Raw genomic sequence first — 18756 nt, forward strand, 5'->3', positions numbered from 1 at the left:
CATTTAGGGGGGTGGAATGTTTGGGGGGGCAGGGAAAATGGGTGATGGGCATTGAGGAGGGCACTTGTTGGGATGAGTACTGGGTGTTGTATGTAAGCCAATTTGACAATAAATTACATTAATAAGAAAAAAAACTGTTTCCTGCTCCTATTCAAATCCTCTTCTTCCATTATTCTCATCAGAGAATAATGACCCTCTGCTGTAGCCCACACTGTCCACATTCCAAATCAGCTAAAATCCCTGTGGCTCTTCTTTAATACAAAGTCAATGCACTAATTGAAGAGAAAACCTAATCATTCTATTTACAATACTCCAATTTTAAATTCTTTCTACAGAATCCTAAGCAACTACAGTTCTACCACTCTATTTGCTGTTGTTAAATTACTGCTAAAATCCATGCAAAAGACAGGACTCAAAGAATGTGTTCTTCATAAAGTTTTAGAAAAATTTTAGACTGCAGTTACCTATGAGAGTGGTCTCAATCTCTCTTCCCTTTCCTCTCTTCCTTTTCCTCTCTCTCATTCTCTCTCTCTCTCTCCAAATATTCTCAGGGATATCTCTGGCTTTTGGCAGAAAAAGAATTTGCCTTCAAGTTAGGCAGTTTCTAAAAATAGTCTTCTCCACTATACAGATACCATTTACTCTGTGATAATTTTGTTGCTACATAACTAAACTCTTTCCTGACTCTCAAGCCAGAGTTCTATCTAATCATATCATGACCTGTATAAATGCTCTTACATATCAAAACAAAAACTCAGTATCTATTATTTGTGAATCAGAGTTGTTTCCACTGCTAAATCTGGAAAAGATCATTTTTGTGCAGGGGATATGTGTATTCCTTTGCCCTGAAAGCCTTACAACCTTCATGCTATGGACTGAGTATTTGTGTTGCCCCAAAATAATACATTGAAATGCTAATTCTCAATGTGATATTACAGTATCGGGAGGTCACAAGAGTGGAGCCATCATGAGTGGGATTAGTGTTCTTATAAAAATGACCCCCGAGAGATCCCTGGCTCTTCCACTGTGTGAGTATTCACAGTGACAACCATCTGTGAATAAGAAGCATGTCCTCACCAGACTCTGAATCTGCTGGCACCTTGGACTTTCCAGTTTCTAGATTTGTGAGAAATAGATTTCTGTTATTGATATGCCAGCCAGTCTATAGTAATTTTGTTACAGCAGGAAACAGACTAAGACACTTCAGGAATTAGATAGCTTTTTAGTACCATGACCTTTCCAAGCATAAACCCCTCACATGCAGCCTGGTTTTTCTGGTGTCATACAATGACAAAACCACCCCACATTGGCAACTTTGTGCTATCATAAAATATGTTGAGAATTGCAAAACTCTCTAGTTTTTAATTCTCTTCCTTGTAGGTATTATGGCCACACTCAGGATAGCATTTGTCAAATGATGCATAATCATTGTTGAACTATCTTTAGCAAATAATGAGGTTTACATATCATTCAGTCACAGATTCTTAAGAATGCAAAGAAACTTCTAGATAAGCCCATTCAGCTATACATCTAATGCTCCACCCCAACAACTGGTTCTCTAACGTATTGAATTCCCATCCAGTGATGAGAAAGTTATTTGATTTCTGCCCAAGAAAAAAAAAATCCTTGTAATTTTGTGTGGTGATGGTTATGGGTGTTAACTAGACTTACTGTGGAAATCATGTTGTGATATATACAAATATTGAATCACTATTTTCTACATGTGAAACTAACATGTTATATGTTACTTATGTCTCAATAAAAATATTTAAAAGGTCTTTAAAAATTTTGGGGGACCTGGGGGGACAATAAAATATATATGCTTATAAAATATATCAACAGGTCAAGGCTAAAAATAAACTTATCTGAGGGATACCTGGGTGGTTCAGTCATTTGAGCATCAGACTCTTGCTTTCGACTTAGGTCATGATCCCAGGGTTATGGCATAAAGGCCCATGTCAGGCCCTGTGCTGTGCATGGAGCCTGTTTAAGATTCTCTCTCTCCCTCTGCCTCTCTCCCATGCTCATGTACTCTCTCTCTCTTAAATAAAAAAAAGTTAAAAAATTTTAAAAATAAATGAAAATAAACTCATCTCAACACAATCACTTCATTTACTAAAATGGACAATTAAAATCAAATTAATCTAAATCACCATTATTTGTTTTTCCTGCTTTGAGCGTAAGTCTTCTCACTGATAATACCGTAAAACAAATACTGAGACAACAATAAGGGAAAGAGATCCTATGAGTTTGGGCAGACTTAAGGCAAAGCATATTAGAGAATGAAGAAAAGAAACTAATTGCAGTAGATGTGGGTAGTGACATTATTAATATTTAAACTAGTCCTCTAGCTATTTGTTGTTTTAGGAACTTGTAATAGATGGAGGACACAAGGTCTGAGGGGATGGATCATGAAAACAAAAAATTTTTAGATTGACATTACTTGAGAGAAGCAATTTGTTGACTTGATGGGTCTCTAATCTGCCTATTTCTTTTTCATTCTCTGGTTCATCCAAAGTAGCTTCCTTACTGTAAGGCTTTCTTCCTTACCCACTCCCATCCTCTCCCTTCCCCCTCTTAGCATCCCAAAAATTCACATCACAGCTAAACCACCCTTTCCATCAAGGTTCTCTATACACAGTTTCTCCTAGCTAGAATGCCCTCCTCATTCAGGTGAGTTCCACTGTTCTCTTTGAACCTCATGATAACTACAAACCCAAAACCTATGACAGACACACAAAAATAAAGAGAAAGAAAGCCAAACAAAACACTATGATACTCATCCATTACAAAGAAAGAGGGCAAGAGAAGAAGAAAGGAACAAAAAATGACTACAAAAACAATCAGGAAACAAATTTTAGATTAAATGATAATAAGTACATGCCCATCAATAAAGACTTTAAATCTAAATGGAGAATCTTAAATTCTCCAATCAAAAGACATAGAGTGGTGATATGGATAAAAAAAAAATAAGACCCATCCATATACTGCCTACAAAAGATTCATCTCAGCCCTAGGGATGCAAACAGACTGAAAGTGAAGTGATGATAAGACATTCACCATGCAAATAGAAGTGGAAACAAAAGCTGGGGTAGTAATACTTAGACAAGACAAAATAGACTTTAAAACAAAGAGTGTAACAAGAGACAAAGAAGGGCATTAAATGATAAAGGGATCAACCTAGCAAGAGGATAACAATTTTAAATATCTGTGCACCCAACACTGTAATATCTAAATGCATAAAGCAGATATTAACAGACATAAAGAGAGAAATTGATGGTTATAAAATAAAAGTAAGAGACTTTAACATTCCACTTACATCAATGAATAGATCATTCAGACACAAAATTAATAAGGAAATAATGTCTTTGAATAACACATGCACCAGATGAACAGAACATATACATGTAAAATATTAGATCCCAAAAGAACAGAATATATGTTCTTTTCAAGTGCACATGGAAAATCCTCCAGATTAGATCACATATTAGGTCATAAAATAAGCCTCAATAAATTTAAGAAGATTGAGATCATACCATGCATGATTTCTGAGCAAAATGCTATGAAACTAGAAATAAATCACAAAAGAAAAAAAAAACTAAGAAAAACACGAACACATGGAGACTAAATGATACTAAACAACCAATGGATCAATGAAGCAAAGAGGAAATAGAAAAATACATGGAGACAAATGAAAATGAAAATACAACAGTCCAAATAATCATTGAGACACAGCAAAAAGTGGTTCTGTGAGGGAAATATAAAGCAAACAGGCTTACCTCAAGAAACAAGAAAAAACTTAAACAATTTAACCTTACACCTAAAGGAACTAGAAAAAAAAGAAAAAATAAAGTCAAACATGAGTAGAAGAAAGGAAATATTAAAGATCAGAGCAGAAATTAATGATGTAAAGACTTAAAAAAACAACAGAAAAAAATCAACAAAACCAAAAGCTGGTTTTCTGGAAAAAAAAAAAACTAAACTAAACTAAAAACCCTTAGCCAGGCTCATCAAGAAAAGAAAGAGAAAAGACCTAAATAAATAAAATCAGTAATAAGAGATAAATGACAACTGACACCTCAGAAATACAGAGGATTGTGAGAATACTATTAAAAATTATATGCCAACAATCTGGTCAATCTAGAAGAAATGGATAAATTTCTAGAAATGTATAACCTCCCAAAACTGACCCAGGAAGAAATAGAAAATCTAAACAGATCAATTATAAGTAACAAAATTGAATTGGTAATCAAAAAAACAAACAAAAAATAAAAGTCTAGGACCATATGCACTCACAAGTGAATTCTACCAGACTTTAAAGAAGAACTAATACCTATTCTCCTCAAACTATTCCAAAAAACAGATGAGGAAGGAAACCTTAAGTATAGAGAAAAAACTGAGGGTTACTAGAGGTGAGGGCACTTGTTGTGATGAGCACTGGATGTTTTGTGTAACTCATGAATCACTAAATTCTACACCTGAAATATAAAATTTAAATAAAAACTTGAAAGAAAAAGAAAAGAAAGTAAAAACAAAAGAATAAAATACCTAAGAATAAACTTAACCAAGAGGTGAGTACTTAACCTGTACTCTGAAAACTATAAAACACTGATGAAGGGATTCAATATGACACAAACAAATGGAAAAATATTCCAAGCTTCAGGATTGAAAGAATTAACATTTTCAAAATGGCCATACTACCCAAAATAATCTACAAAATCAAAGCAATACCTGTTAAGACACCAACAGTATTTTTCACCAAACTAGAATACTAAAATTCATATGCAAACACAGAAGACCCTAAATAGCCAAAGCAATCTTGAGAAAGAATGAAGCTGGAGGTGTCACAAATCCAGATTTCAAGATATACTAGTTATCAACAATATGGTACTGGCACAAAATACATACATAGATCTATAGAACAGGATAGAGGGGCACCTGGGTGGTTCAGTCGGGTTAGCACCCAACTCTTGATCTCAGCTCAGGTCATGATCTCACAATTTGTGAGTCTGAGCCCCGAAATTGGCTCCGTGCTGACAGTATGGAACCTGCTTGGGATTCTCTCTCTTTTCCTCTCTTTCTGCCTCTCCCACATGCACTAACTCATCTCTCTCTCTCACTCGCTTGCTCTCTCCCTCCCTCTCTCAAAAATAAAAAAAGCTTTAAAAAATAAATAAAATAGAAAAATAAAAAAAAATAGAACATGATAGAACCCAAATATAAGCTCATACTTATATGGTCAATTAATCCATGAAAAAGAAGGTAAGAATGCACCATGGGGAAAAGGCAGTCTTTTCAATAAATGGTTCTGGGAAAACTGGACAGCTACATGCAAAAGAATGACACTGGAACACTTTCTTACACCATATACAAAAGTAAACTCAAAATGAACTAAAGACTTAAACATGAGACCTGAAACCATAAAACTCCTAGAAGGGATCATAGGCAGTAATTTCTCTGACATTGGCCATAGCAACATTTTCCTAGATAGTTTTCCTGAGGCAAGAGAAACAATAGCAAAAATAAATTACTGGAACAATGTCAAAATAAAAACCTTTTGTACAGAGAAGGAAACCATCAACAAAATAAAAAGACAGCTTTCTGAATGGAAGAAGACATTTGTAAATGATATATCCAATAAGGGGTAATATCCAACATCTATAAAGAACTTACACGACTCAACATCAAATAAATTAATTAATTTAAATAAATAAATAAATAAATAAATAAATAAATAAATAAATAAATAAAATAATCAAATTTAAAAGTGGGCAAAGGATCTGAACAGACATTTTTCCAAAGAAGACAGTTGGCCAGCAGACACATGAAGAGATGCTAAACATCACTAATCATCAGAAAAATGCAAATCAAAACCACCATGAGATGTCACTTCACATCTGTTAGGATGACTAAAATAAAAAGGACAAGAAATAGTAAGTGGTGGCAAGGATGAGGAGAAAAGGAACCCTCATGCACCAATTGTTATTAATGTAAATTGGTATAGCCACTGTGGAAAACAGTATGGAGTTTCCTCAAAAAGTTAAAAGTAGAAATACCATATGATCTAATAATTCCACTATTGGGTATTTACCCAGGGAAAACAAAAACACTAAGTCAGAAAGATATATGTGCCTCCTATGTTTATTGTACCATTGTTTACAATAGTCAAGACAACCTAAGAAAGCAACCTAAGTGTTCATCAATAGATGAATGGATAAGGAAAATGTGGTGCGTACACACACACACACACACACACACACACACACACACACACAGGAATATTATATAGCCATAAAAAGGATGCAATAGATTATGCCATTTGAGACAACATTGGTGGACCTAGAGAGTATAATGCTGAGTGAAATAAGTCAGACCAGGAAAGACAAATATCATATGATTCTACTCATAAACAGAATCTTAAAAAACAAACAAAAAAAAAAAAGAAAAAGAAAAAGAAAAAGCAGAATCAGACCTATAAATACAGAGAACTAGTGGTTGCCAGAAAGGAAGGGGGTGGGGAGCTGGGCAAAACTGATGAAGGGGAGGGGGAGATACAGGTCTCCAGCTACGGATTTAACAACTCAGGAATAAAAAGCAGAGCATAAGGAATACATTCAGTGATACTGTAGTAGCAATGTAACAGGACAGATTATAGCTATAAGTGTGCAGAACACAGTATAATATGTAAACTTGTCCAATCACTAATTTGTACACCTGAAATTAATGTAACATTATGTCAACTATACTCAAAATGAAAATAATTAAAAATTTTGAAAAAAGTATTAAAAAATAAAAAATAAAAGTAAATTCATTTGTCCTCTAATTCAATGTTTGTGAAACTACCTTAAGTGAAGCCTAGCTTTTTTTTCCAATTCATTAGTTGACAATTTTGTAAGGTAAAAATAAGTAGAAACTGAAATATAAAAACATATATATAGCCCATTCTGTATTATTAAACACACATAAAACTTGTTTCCCATAAATGTTTTTATTTCAGTGTTTTCTTTCTCAGCTTTTTATTGACATTACAGTTAGTTAACATACAGTGTGATATTAGTTTCAGGTGTACCATATAGTGATTCAACATTTCCATCCAACACCCAGTGCTCATCACCAGTGACCTCCTTAATCCCCATCATCTATGTAACCCATTCCCCACCCACCTCCCCTCTAGTAACCATACGTTTATTCTCTATAGTTAAGAGTCTGTTTCTTGGTTTGCCTCTCTTTTTTCTCCCCATGTTAGTTTGATTTGTTTCTTAAATTCCACATATGAGTGAAATCATATGCTATTTGTCTTTCTCTGACTGACGTATTTCTCTTCCATAATACTCTCTAGCTCTATCCATGTTATTGCAAATGGCAAGATTTCATTCTTGTTTATGGTTGAGTAATAGTTCTTGTGTATGTATATCACATCTTCTTTATCCATTCATCAGTAAAGGACATTTGGGTTCTTTCCATAATTAGTCTATTGTTAATAATGTGTGTGTGTGTGTGTGTGTGTGTGTGTGTGTGTGTGTGTGTGTGTGTTTAAATGCTTACTCTTGATTTCTGTATTTTTCATGGACTGGTAACAATTTGAGGACTGCATTGGTGCACTGACCATACTTTGAGTAGCATTATTCTACGTCATACCTCAAGCCCTCTTCAATGAACTAAGATGTCTGTCATAGGGAGTTTTAAACTGTATAGATTTCTCCCTTCCTCCAAATTTCTTTCACATCTGTAAATACAGGATAATGCAGTCATGCACCTTGGAGTTGTCTTTATTAACTTTGGTATGCCAGGTGTTGGTTTTACAAATAATAAAACTCATATAATTTTTAAAATGTCATTTATATGACAAATATTTAATGAGGACCAGTAGATGCATGTATTTTTTCACCTTGATTAATTCTAAGTTGATTGATGTTTGTTCTCAACTTCAAAAGACTTAACAATGTGGGAGGAGAGAAAAGATAAGTACACAAATAACGATAACATACAGCAGCTTGTGACAAATGTTTTAGGAAAGATACAAAGATGGTTAAATAAAAATTCAGAGATGGGAAAGTTGCTTTGGTTAGGGGAATAAGGAAAAGCATTACGGAAAAATGTCATTTGAAATAGACCTTGAAGGATAGATGGGGTTTTTGCAGGTGTATATGGAAGTAATGAAGATTCTAAACAGAGAGACCACAAAGAAATGAATATGGGAAATTCAAAGCTATCTAGAGAATAAAATGCTGTCCAATCTATGTATAAAAGGGAGTAAGGAAAGATAAGAAAATTGATACCAATTTATGGATAACTTGAGAATTTCTGAATAAAACCATTGATGTTTTTTATCAGGCAAGTAATAAGATCAAGGCTATGTTTTAGGAGTTTCTAAGTCCTGAAGTAGTATAACTAAGAGGTAATAAAGGTCTAAGTACCATTTTTCCTCCTTAGTCTTTCCATGTGAGGAGTTTGTTTTTAGATATTCCTCAGTCATTCTGTCGTCCACAGACCCGCGTTCCTATGGAATACAATCATGATGTTCTCTATCAGTTTACACCATGTGGTATGAGCATCATTCCCACCTGGGGGTTTTAGTCATACTACATAAATTTCATATGCCATAAGGTAAAAAGGGGACACCAATCAATGACATCAAATACTCCTCTCATATTAACTGGGAAGCCACATGTTCCTCTGTAGTATTGAAGTCAGTTACCTTAAAAAACTGACACTTCAGGGGCGCCTGGGTGGCTCAGTCGGTTGGGCGTCCGACTTCGGCTCAGGTCACGATCTCGCGGTCCGTGAGTTCGAGCCCCGCGTCGGGCTCTGGGCTGATGGCTCAGAGCCTGGAGCCTGCTTCCGATTCTGTGTCTCCCTCTCTCTCTGCCCCTCCCCCGTTCATGCTCTGTCTCTCTCTGCCTCAAAAATAAATAAAAAACGTTAAAAAAAAACTGACACTTCTTGCTCTTTTCTCTCCTACCTAAAGAATTCTGACAAGCTGTCCTTTTAAAAGCTACTTCTAACTTCTACAAATTTTATTGTCAATGTCCTACAGTGTTCTATACCTCGACATTTTCCTCATCGAGCTCACTGTACTTCATTTCTGTATCTTCCAACATGTGCACAGACATTAGAAGTGTTCCTGAAACTCATATCAAAACTTTTGGTAAGGGCACCTGGGTGACTCAGTCGGTTAAGTGTACAACTTCAGGTCAGGTCATGACTTGGCAGTTTGTGAGTTCGAGCCCCGCATCGGGCTCTGTACTGACAGCTCAGAGCCTGAAGCGTACTTTGGATTCTGTGTCTCCGTCTCTCTCTGTCCCTCCCCCACTCATGCTCTGTTTCCCTCTCTCTATCATAATAAACATTTAAAAAATAAAAAAAAACTTTTGATGACACATTTTGCTTTATTGTTCCTCAAATTTTGTCTTCTAAAAACTTTTTAGAATCTATATTCCAGGTAGGCAAACTATTTGTAAATAATAGTGCCTCAGAGAAGTTGTCACTCTTTACTGACTCCTGAAAGAACATGCAATCATTAACTTTTTAAGTATCCATCAGCTTAGAGAAGAACTTTCCTAATGCCATAGACGCCAAGTCCCAGGAGAACGTGTGATAAAGAAAGTACATTCTTAATTTTTGTGAAGCAATAAAACTCTTTATCCAAAGAAGTATATGGTTCATCACCCAGGTTCCCTAGAGATTTGGTAGATGTCAAAACTATGGTATTTTTACCTTTTGAGCACTGCAGAAAGTCATGATACCTCCGTGTCAATTCTCTTTCATTCCAGAATTTCTTAATTCTAATATTAATATTCCTGTTTGGGAACGTTTAAAAAATAGATACATGCTACTAAAAGCACAAAGACAGCTTCCACCAAATCATTATAAAAGACTTCTCAGAGCACTGGTATGGACAATAGTTTAGAAGCAAATTTGTTTTTGAAAATTTTGTGTTTGTGACCCAAATGTAAGCCTTTACAACTTTCAGAACTCACATCCCTGCATATTGCCACACAACACACACACACACACACACACACACGCACACATGCACGCACACATGCACACACACTCAGGAAACTCAGATCCCTGACACATTTTCCATGAGAATGTAGGATAAAGTAAGTGTACTTAAAGAAAAAGTATTTGACTTCTCTTTTCTGGTGCAATTTTTTTAAGTTTTCTTAATATTTATTTATTATTGAGAGATGGAGAGACACAGAGCGTGAGCAGGGGAGGGGTAGAGAGAGAGGGAGACACAGAATCTGAAGCAGGCTACAGGCTCTGTCAGCACACAGCCTGACGTGGGGCTCGAACTCACAAACTGCGAGATCATGACCTGTGCCACAGTCAGTCGCTTAACCAACTGAGCCACCCAGGCACCCCATCTGGTACAAATTTTTAATTTAAACAAGCATATAAGAAAAATCAATCCCAAATTTTATGGAAAGAAAAAGACTTCAAAAAAAGTCCCATACCTAGCTGTTATTTTGCAAACTTTTACAGGTGAAAGATTAAGTGAAAACTTAAAGCCACTGCTTCCTACAGAAGACACTGAAGAACTGCAATATTAAAAGTCAGTGTTGATAAGTAAAATTATAGAATTACATTTTTATGATACTTAAGTTAACAGCAGTAACAACCAAAATACAGGGATATTGGCTTTAAACTTACTGCCAAATTGCTATACAATATGTCCATTTCTTTTCATATTTAAATGATATGTTAAGTAATATATTTAATTGAGATGTTAATGGTAAAATTAAAACCTTCTTTACTGAGTCTCTTGCACTATAAAATGGGTTTAGGATAAGAAACTAAGTGTTAACTCTGTGTTATATGCTACTCAGAAACTATCATAGATCATTCCCCACCCAAAAATAACAAGCTTTACAAAGTGAGTTTAATTTTGCCTAGTTCTATCATGGTGGCATAATGAGGGAGAGATTCAGAAGCAGGCAAAAGTTTGTTTCTGTGCAGCCAGCTACCTACTATGCCCAAAACTCAGAGTATATAGCCAAGAACAAGTAGACTACATTCTCTTCCTGATGACCCCATGTTCATTGTCTTCTCTTTACCCTGAAAAAGGAGCACATTTGAAACCAGTCCTAACTGATAACAATATGTCTCTTGATCTTGCAGGTTAGTGACTCAATGAATGTCTCTGAGCCATATTCCAGCTTTGCTTCTGTAAGAGAATTTATACTCTTAGGTTTTTCCTGTGAGTGGAAAATTCAGATCCTCCTATTTTCACTCTTTACTACAATGTATGCTTTGACTGTAACAGGGAACGGGGCCATTGTCTGTGCTCTGTGGTGTGAATGGAGACTCCACATCCCCATGTACAGATTCCTGGGGAATTTCTCCTTTCTAGAGATCTGGTATGTCTCTTCTACAGTCCCCAAGATGTTGGTCAACTTCCTCTCAGACAAAAAGACCATCTCATTTGCTGGATGTTTCCTCCAATTTTATTTCTTTTTCTCTTTGGGAACATCTGAATGTTTCCTCTTGGCCGTCATGGCCTTTGATCGGTACCTTGCTATCTGCCGTCCCTTGCACTACCCTAATATCATGACTGGGCATTTCTGTACCAAACTGGTCATTATCTGCTGGGTTTGTGGATTTCTGTGGTTCGTGATCCCCATTGTATTCATCTCTCAGATGCCCTTCTGTGGTCCGAACGTTATTGACCATGTTGTGTGTGACCCAGGGCCACTGTTTGCATTGGCATGTGCCTCTGCCCCAACAACCCAACAGCTTTGCTACACTCTAAGCTCATTAGTTATATTTGGTAACTTCCTCTTCATCCTTGGATCCTATACGCTTGTCTTATTAGCTGTGTTGCGTATGCCTTCTGCCACTGGGAGACATAAGGCCTTCTCTACCTGTGGGTCTCATTTGGCTGTGGTATCACTCTTCTATGGCTCCTTGATGGTCATGTATGTGAGCCCTAGACTCAGACATTCTGCTGGTATACAGAAAGTTGCAACTTTGTTCTATGCTATGGTAACCCCACTCTTCAACCCCCTCATCTACAGCCTCCGGAATAAGGAGATAAAGGCAGCCCTGAGGAAAGTTCTGGGGCATCTCAACATAATCCAAGATACACTTGATGATCCCTCCATTATCAGGTCAGTATAGTCTCACAAAAAGCAGTCAGGATTATACAGTTATTCAAATCTTCAAATATAAGTCTAGTGATATTAACTATATCAGCTTATGAAATTAAGCATCTATGAGGCCACTTACAATCATAAAGTGGCCAGGTTATATATAAATACATGGAAGTACTGGGTTCCACTTTGCCATTTAGAGTGTATATGACCTAAGGAATGTACACATCTAGGTGTTTTCTGGAGTGTTCATATGAAAATATCTGTGTTCTATTTGATAATTTAGATTAACAGTTCTGGGATCAATAAAATTATGTCATTTTGTTTGTTTAGTTGTCTGATTGTAAATAAAAGAAGGAGATGTATTTTTTTCTGTTTGTCATTCTTTTCATATTTGACCGTACTATTTTGGTGATGTGGTCACCCCTGGCAAATAAACCGTTAAAAGCAATTATCCAAAATTTCTATGGGACAGTAATGCTATGGTAGCCTAAAGACATTTAGACATATGTCATTTGTTTTCCTTACACATTACCTCTTTCTAAACTCCTTAAGGAGCAAATTCTAATTCTAACAACATCAATCAAAATACTCCAAAATACAGTATTCTGATTGCCAATACTTTTACCTAGACAAAGTGCTACCAAAAGCTTAATTAGTCAATTAGTTAGGTTTTAGATGATAGGTTATCTCCTACTAAAACTGGAGAGGGAAATGATCTACTTTATAATAAATTACCTAAGTTTAAAAAAATAAGTGACAGTTCATTGTTATTTGTTGTTAAAACAGTGTAAAAATAACATTAAGGAAAATCAGTAAAGAAGAAAAGCATCTAGAATTCAATCCCTGTAAGGTATTTTCATTTATACATATGCTTTGCTTACTATAACATCAAACTCGTTCCTATACTATAGCAAGTTTTTATAATTATTGTTTTTTAGGAACTATAACATTCCATTCATACTAATACAGTATGGATTGTAATTTTTTATGTGGTGAGATGAATATTTTCCTAGAAGGAGGATTGTCCTTCCAAGTAGCTTGAAGCTGACTTGTGCAAGAAAGGGAATTTCCAGAAGGGGGATTAGGAGAAAAATGAATGCCACCATTATGCAATAATGACCACTTCATTATTATCCAGGGATTCAGATCTTCCTTCCATCTACCACCAATCCTTTCATTATACATTACAGTATTTCCACTATTTTAGTGTAAAAATTAATACCTCAATTAAATCTTCATAAAGATTTGCCATAATGATGTTTTCGAACTGGATTGGACTCATCATCTAATCCAAAAACTGCCCCCATAAAATCCAGGATGTAAGACTACTATATGCATATATCAATTTTCCCTCTGGGGTTTTTATCTTAGAACAGTTTCCTGGTAAAGAAATGGATTACTCAGTTCGAAAGATTTGCACATTATGGATTTGTGATTTTTGAAACAGACTTTCTAGATAGAACAATTATTTTTCCCTTTGATATGAGAAATTGTTGAGCTCCTTAGTCAATTTTACTTACCAGAACCCTGCCATGTATCTCTCACTTAACCAGTCCTTTGAGGATGTTTTCTAATTTATACCCCTTCCCAGGATATGTGACTTTTCAGTTTCCTGAGATCCGAAAATCAAAGAGCTGAAGAATAGGTAGTCAAGCCAGAAAATATTTCTACCATAATGTTAAAAATCTCCACTTTGGGTTTATTCAGTTAATACATTTACGCAGCCACTAACTCTTCAATGATCCCTTCTTGCAATTCCAAATATTATGATTGGTTCACAATCCTTTCCATAGTATTAAATTATTTGATATACCACTACCATTTTATACAATATTTTCTCAAAGCCAAACTGCATCCCAAAAAGAGAGGGAGAGAGAAACGGTTTTAGGGAGAGCAGTATAAAGATAGTGTTCTTTCTTTTCTGAGCATTTAAACTTAAAAAAAAAAAGCAAGATTGGGGCGCCTGGGTGGCTCAGTCGGTTAAGTGTCCGACTTCGGCTCAGGTCATGATCTCACGGTCCGTGAGTTCGAGCCCCGCGTCGGGCTCTGTGCTGACTGCTCAGAGCCTGGAGCCTGTTTCAGATTCTGTGTCTCCCTCTTTCTCTGACCCTCCCCTGTTCATGCTCTCTCTCTCTCTCTCTCTCTGTCTCAAAAATAAATAAACGTTAAAAAATTAAAAAAAAAAGCAAGATCATAGTTAAAAACCTATTGTTAGTTTTCTTGGGAAAAATGAAAAAAAAAACATGTCTAGTTTTTACTTTCAAATGTAGTCGTGATGTTTACTAACTGCCTTTAAACCCTTGGTAAGCTAAATGTTGAATATCCCTCAACTGTAACTAACTTCCTCACAAAGTAAAAGCTATTCATAAAACCAAAAATTATGTATGTTCAAGATTTTAGGAAAAGTAAGAGCATGGACACGTGGGGAAACAATATCATAGGAAAATAGAAAGTGCATTTATTACTTTAACAAGTTTAGATGTGCAAATTCACCACCACAGGGTTTGCTCTTATAGAAAGGGTTATCCTTATTGACAAGAATAATAATTAACATTTTGAGTCACTTGTTTGGGGCCTGGCACCTGTTCCAAGTCCTTTACAAGTAAGTCTTTATTTTCTACTCATAACAACCCAAAGAGGTCAGGTCGGTGTTATAGTATCTCTGATTTTCCAATAATGAAACAGGCACAAGGAGAAACTTACATAGTCAGAGATAGTATTTGGATCCCAGGTGGGCTAACTACAAGGCCCACACTTTCCTGCTACTATCAAGGAGAAGGGCCAACGCTCTGAAAAATAAATTGGTTACAAATTTAAGTACTATCGCTAACTGTGTGAGCTTACCCAAGTTATCCTTTCTTTCTTGATTTTTTAAATCTATAGACTAGAGCTAATGATAATACTTCCCTCACAGAAAGGCTGTCATGAATAAAGGAGATTAATTAGAATAGAATCTTATACATAGTATATATGATTGATTGATTTCAGTTAATATTAATACTTTTCACTTGGAAAGCTCTTTATCATTTACAAAATACTTTGACATACTCTCTCAATTCAACCTCACACACTCTGTGACAGAATTAGGGTAGACATTCTCATAGTCATTCCATAGATGAGACCAAGTGAAAGCAAGTGTGTTGTCCAAGGTCGCACAAGGAAGTGAAGGAAGCAGTTGTGCTGACTTCCAGATCAGTAAGAATTCTGCTGTGCCGTACCTCCTCTCCTGGAAACCCTGGCTGTGTCCTGTGTAGTTACCTTCAGAACTTCATGGCAATGCAGGTCAAAAAGCTGGATTTATCTAGGAAATGAATACTGTAGAAGAGATATGCATGTAGGAGATATGCTTATAGGAATTTCTCCTCAATTGTTTTAAGACAGTAACTACACACATTACATGAAGACTTATGTAATAAATATTCAATAGGTAAAATATTATGTTACTGAATGAAAAGGCGGATCATGAAACACTATTATTACGTAAGCATACTTAAATAGAGTGATGGTATTATGGGTGGTTTAGATTCTTTTTTTTTCTTTTATGTTACTGTTTATTTCCTAATTTTTCCATGATAGGCATATATACTTCATCTAATTTACAAAGGATGTGCAGTTTAAAAAATCAATGTTTATAAAGGGATATATAACTTAGAGCAACTCCTTTAGATATTTTAACCTAAGGTTTCTATTTTGTGCATTAAGAAAGGATAATGCTACTGTCTTTGGTAAGCCTTATAACAGGTGCCTTTCCAGAGCTACTCAAAGACTTCCATGTGGGGTCACATTGTGGAGAGAAGTAAATTTGGCTTCCTCATGCTTCTATTTCACTCAAAATCAGTTCTTTCTGTAAATCATAAAGAGATTCTTGGCAGCAAACTCTGGCTTTGTAGTTTTTGTTCTAGATGCTCAGAACAGAAAGAAAATGGAGGAAATAGACATACCATGCAATCAAGTGAATCTTCAAAAAGAGGAAAATCTTCCCTGGGGACTTCCCCTCTACATTTTTCTATCTCTCACATAAGCCCCTGCTTATTATTAGTATAAGAACAACTTTTCATTAAAAGAGAGCTTGAATTATTATGCTTTCAACACTTGCCTTTTATGCACTTCTGTTTTTTTAAAACAACCTGTTTCAAATGTCCATCTCTTTTAAAGAACACAGGCCATTTCTTTCTCTGTCAAAATATATACTTTAAGTCATCATAATAAAAATAGAGCCACTTTTTTAAATGATCATTCAACTATCTCAAAAAGAAGCAGATAATCCAGAATGAAAGAATTGGAATACAGTCAATATAATACTGTAATAACCTGTATCATGACATATGGTAACTATACTTATTATGCTGAGCATTGCATAATGTATATAATTTTTAAATCACTATGTTGTATACCTAAAACTAATACAATATTGTAAGTCAACTATATTTCCATTTTTAAAAGTTGGAAGCAATAATTACTTTTTATTAGGTAATTCAATCATTCCAGATTTTACCCACTTGAGTGATGAAAACAAAAAGGAAACTCAAGATCTACCCAGGAACCCAGAATGGTTGAATATATTAGCCTTAGATTCAGTTGTGTATAACAGAAATCCAAGTAACAGCAACTTATACAAGGTAAATATTTGGGGTTTTTTTCCCTCACATATATACTTCTAGAGATAGATAGTCTATGCCAGTTCAGAGGTAGGCAGTTCCAAGATGTCCTGAGGGACTCAACCTCTCCTGGCTTTTTGATAAATCCTTCTTAGTATTTTCATCCCCAAATCACCTTATTGTCTTAAGATAGGAGCTAAAGTGGCAGACTTCAAGAAGGAGGCCAATCTCTACTCCACTTATAACTCTGAACAGAAGTGTGCCACTCAATGACCCCTATATAAAGGAGACTACACCATTTGATTTCTCAAGCTGAGCACATTGCCACCAGAATAGAAGACTGTATTAGGCAGAAAGATAAGAAAAATGGATAGTAAGTAGTAAGTATGAAGCTAATGTACCTCTGCCATGCATGGATTGAGCAAAAAAGGAGAAAATGACTACAGTGATGGAAATTTAGAAATATACCCTTTTCTCAATTATACCACTTTAGGAGGTTGATATTCAAGCAAATATTCATATCCAAATGAACAGCAAGAGAAACTGATTCAAGAGAAAAGTCTTGAAAAACAAAAATGTTAAGAACAGAAACAACATGGGGCGCCTGGGTGGCTCGTCGGTTAAGCATCTGACTTGGGCTCAGGTCATGATCTCATGGTCTGTGAGTTCGAGCCCTGTGTCAGGCTCTGTGTTGACAGCTCAGAGCCTGGAGCCTGTTTCAGATTCTGTGTCTCCCTCTCTCTCTGCTCCTCCCCTGTTCATGCTCTGTCTCTCTCTGTCTCAAAAATAAATAAACGTTAAAAAAAAATTTAAAAAAAAAGAACAGAAACAACAACAAAAAACACGAGGCACCACACTGCCTAAGAATTTAATCAAAACTCATGAATGTGTATGGAAAAATTAAATATAAATTTGTTTCCCAAACTTCAACAAACAAAAGTACCTCATGTAGTACTTAAGAAAAATGAATTATTGGGAAGATAGATGAAAAAATATTTTAATATCTCTATAATAAAATTTATATAATTGTTACTCCAAAAACAGGCAAAAAAATTTAAAGAGAGTTTCAATCAAAGTAAGCATGATAGGACTCAGAGAGTGGGAAACCTTTCTATCTTTGGGATACTAGATGACCCAAACTCAGTCCTGGCTCTCATTTCAAAACTTCCTCAGTGTATAGGTCAAATTCTCTCTTATAATATTATGGGGTCTTCTTCAATTTCCTGCTACAAAGGAGCTTAATGTTAAGACTACTGGGAAGATGGAGAGGAAAGAGATAGAAATGACGGACATAGTGGGTTGCTCTTATTGCAAGGAAGAAAGAAAATTCTCCTGGAAAATGAAGAAGGGTCTTTTTCTTTCAAATGTCAGAAGGATATAATGCAAATGCAGTGAGAACTGAAATCCCCAAACCAGACTAGAAAAGAGGAAATCATGAAGTAGAAAGTGTTGGTAAGAGGGAAATTAGGAAAAAAATGCATATTTGGGAGAAGTTAACAAAGCACTCTTCCCTTTGCCCTGGCTCTTCCCACCTTTAACTTAACAGAGGTGTCACACCTATGTGTGAGAGTGAAGAGGTCAATATAGAAAAAGAATCACAGAAGAAAGGCTTTTATATCTTTGTTACAGGAGAATCCTTCCTAAGAAATTTCAACTCTGTCTCCACTGAGCTCCATTTCCTCTGCTTAAGGGTAAATTAACTGCTACCCTACTACAACTTAAGTTTTCTGGACAAAGTAGAAGAATGAGTAGTAGAAAGTGATAAGGAAGAAAGCAAAAAATGGAGACTCTCCCTACATAGAGATCCTGGCCTTCTCCAGGGGAAGCCAGAGAGGCCTCAAGCTAGACAGGGGTTAGGCAGAGATTAAGGGGAAACATCTGGGTTAAAGCTTGCCACAATTTAACTGGCCAAATGAGGAACTGTCATTTGTGGAAAATCTGAGTGATGACTCAGATAATGCCATCAAAATTAATTTCCTAAGGACAAAGAATGTTCACTCCACAGTCTAGAATTAGTCTATATTCCTAGGATCTCTGCCCATGGACATTGTGTCTCT

General features: G+C 35.7%; 2 protein-coding genes across 7 annotated transcripts in view; one reads left to right on the forward strand and one right to left on the reverse strand.

The window, feature by feature from the left end:
* LOC122222252 (olfactory receptor 4N2-like) overlaps positions 1-18756 on the reverse strand; it is a 127657-nt gene that overhangs the window by 63429 nt on the left and 45472 nt on the right. For 3 of the 6 annotated variants that reach the window (XM_042942542.1, XM_042942544.1, XM_042942539.1), the window contains one exon: positions 15320-15416. The exons of the other annotated variants lie outside the window; for them this stretch is intronic. The gene's annotated coding sequence lies outside the window, so the exon portion shown is untranslated. The remainder of the gene's footprint in view (positions 1-15319; positions 15417-18756) is intronic. 6 annotated transcript variants of the gene reach the window in all.
* On the forward strand, positions 11113-12126 carry LOC122222584 (olfactory receptor 11H12-like). Its single transcript, XM_042943150.1, has one exon. It carries the CDS (start codon positions 11140-11142, stop codon positions 12124-12126), a length of 987 nt encoding a protein of 328 aa, XP_042799084.1. The 5' UTR covers positions 11113-11139.

Source organism: Panthera leo, chromosome B3 (assembly GCF_018350215.1).
Source record: "Panthera leo isolate Ple1 chromosome B3, P.leo_Ple1_pat1.1, whole genome shotgun sequence".
Taxonomy (NCBI): Eukaryota; Metazoa; Chordata; class Mammalia; order Carnivora; family Felidae; genus Panthera; species Panthera leo.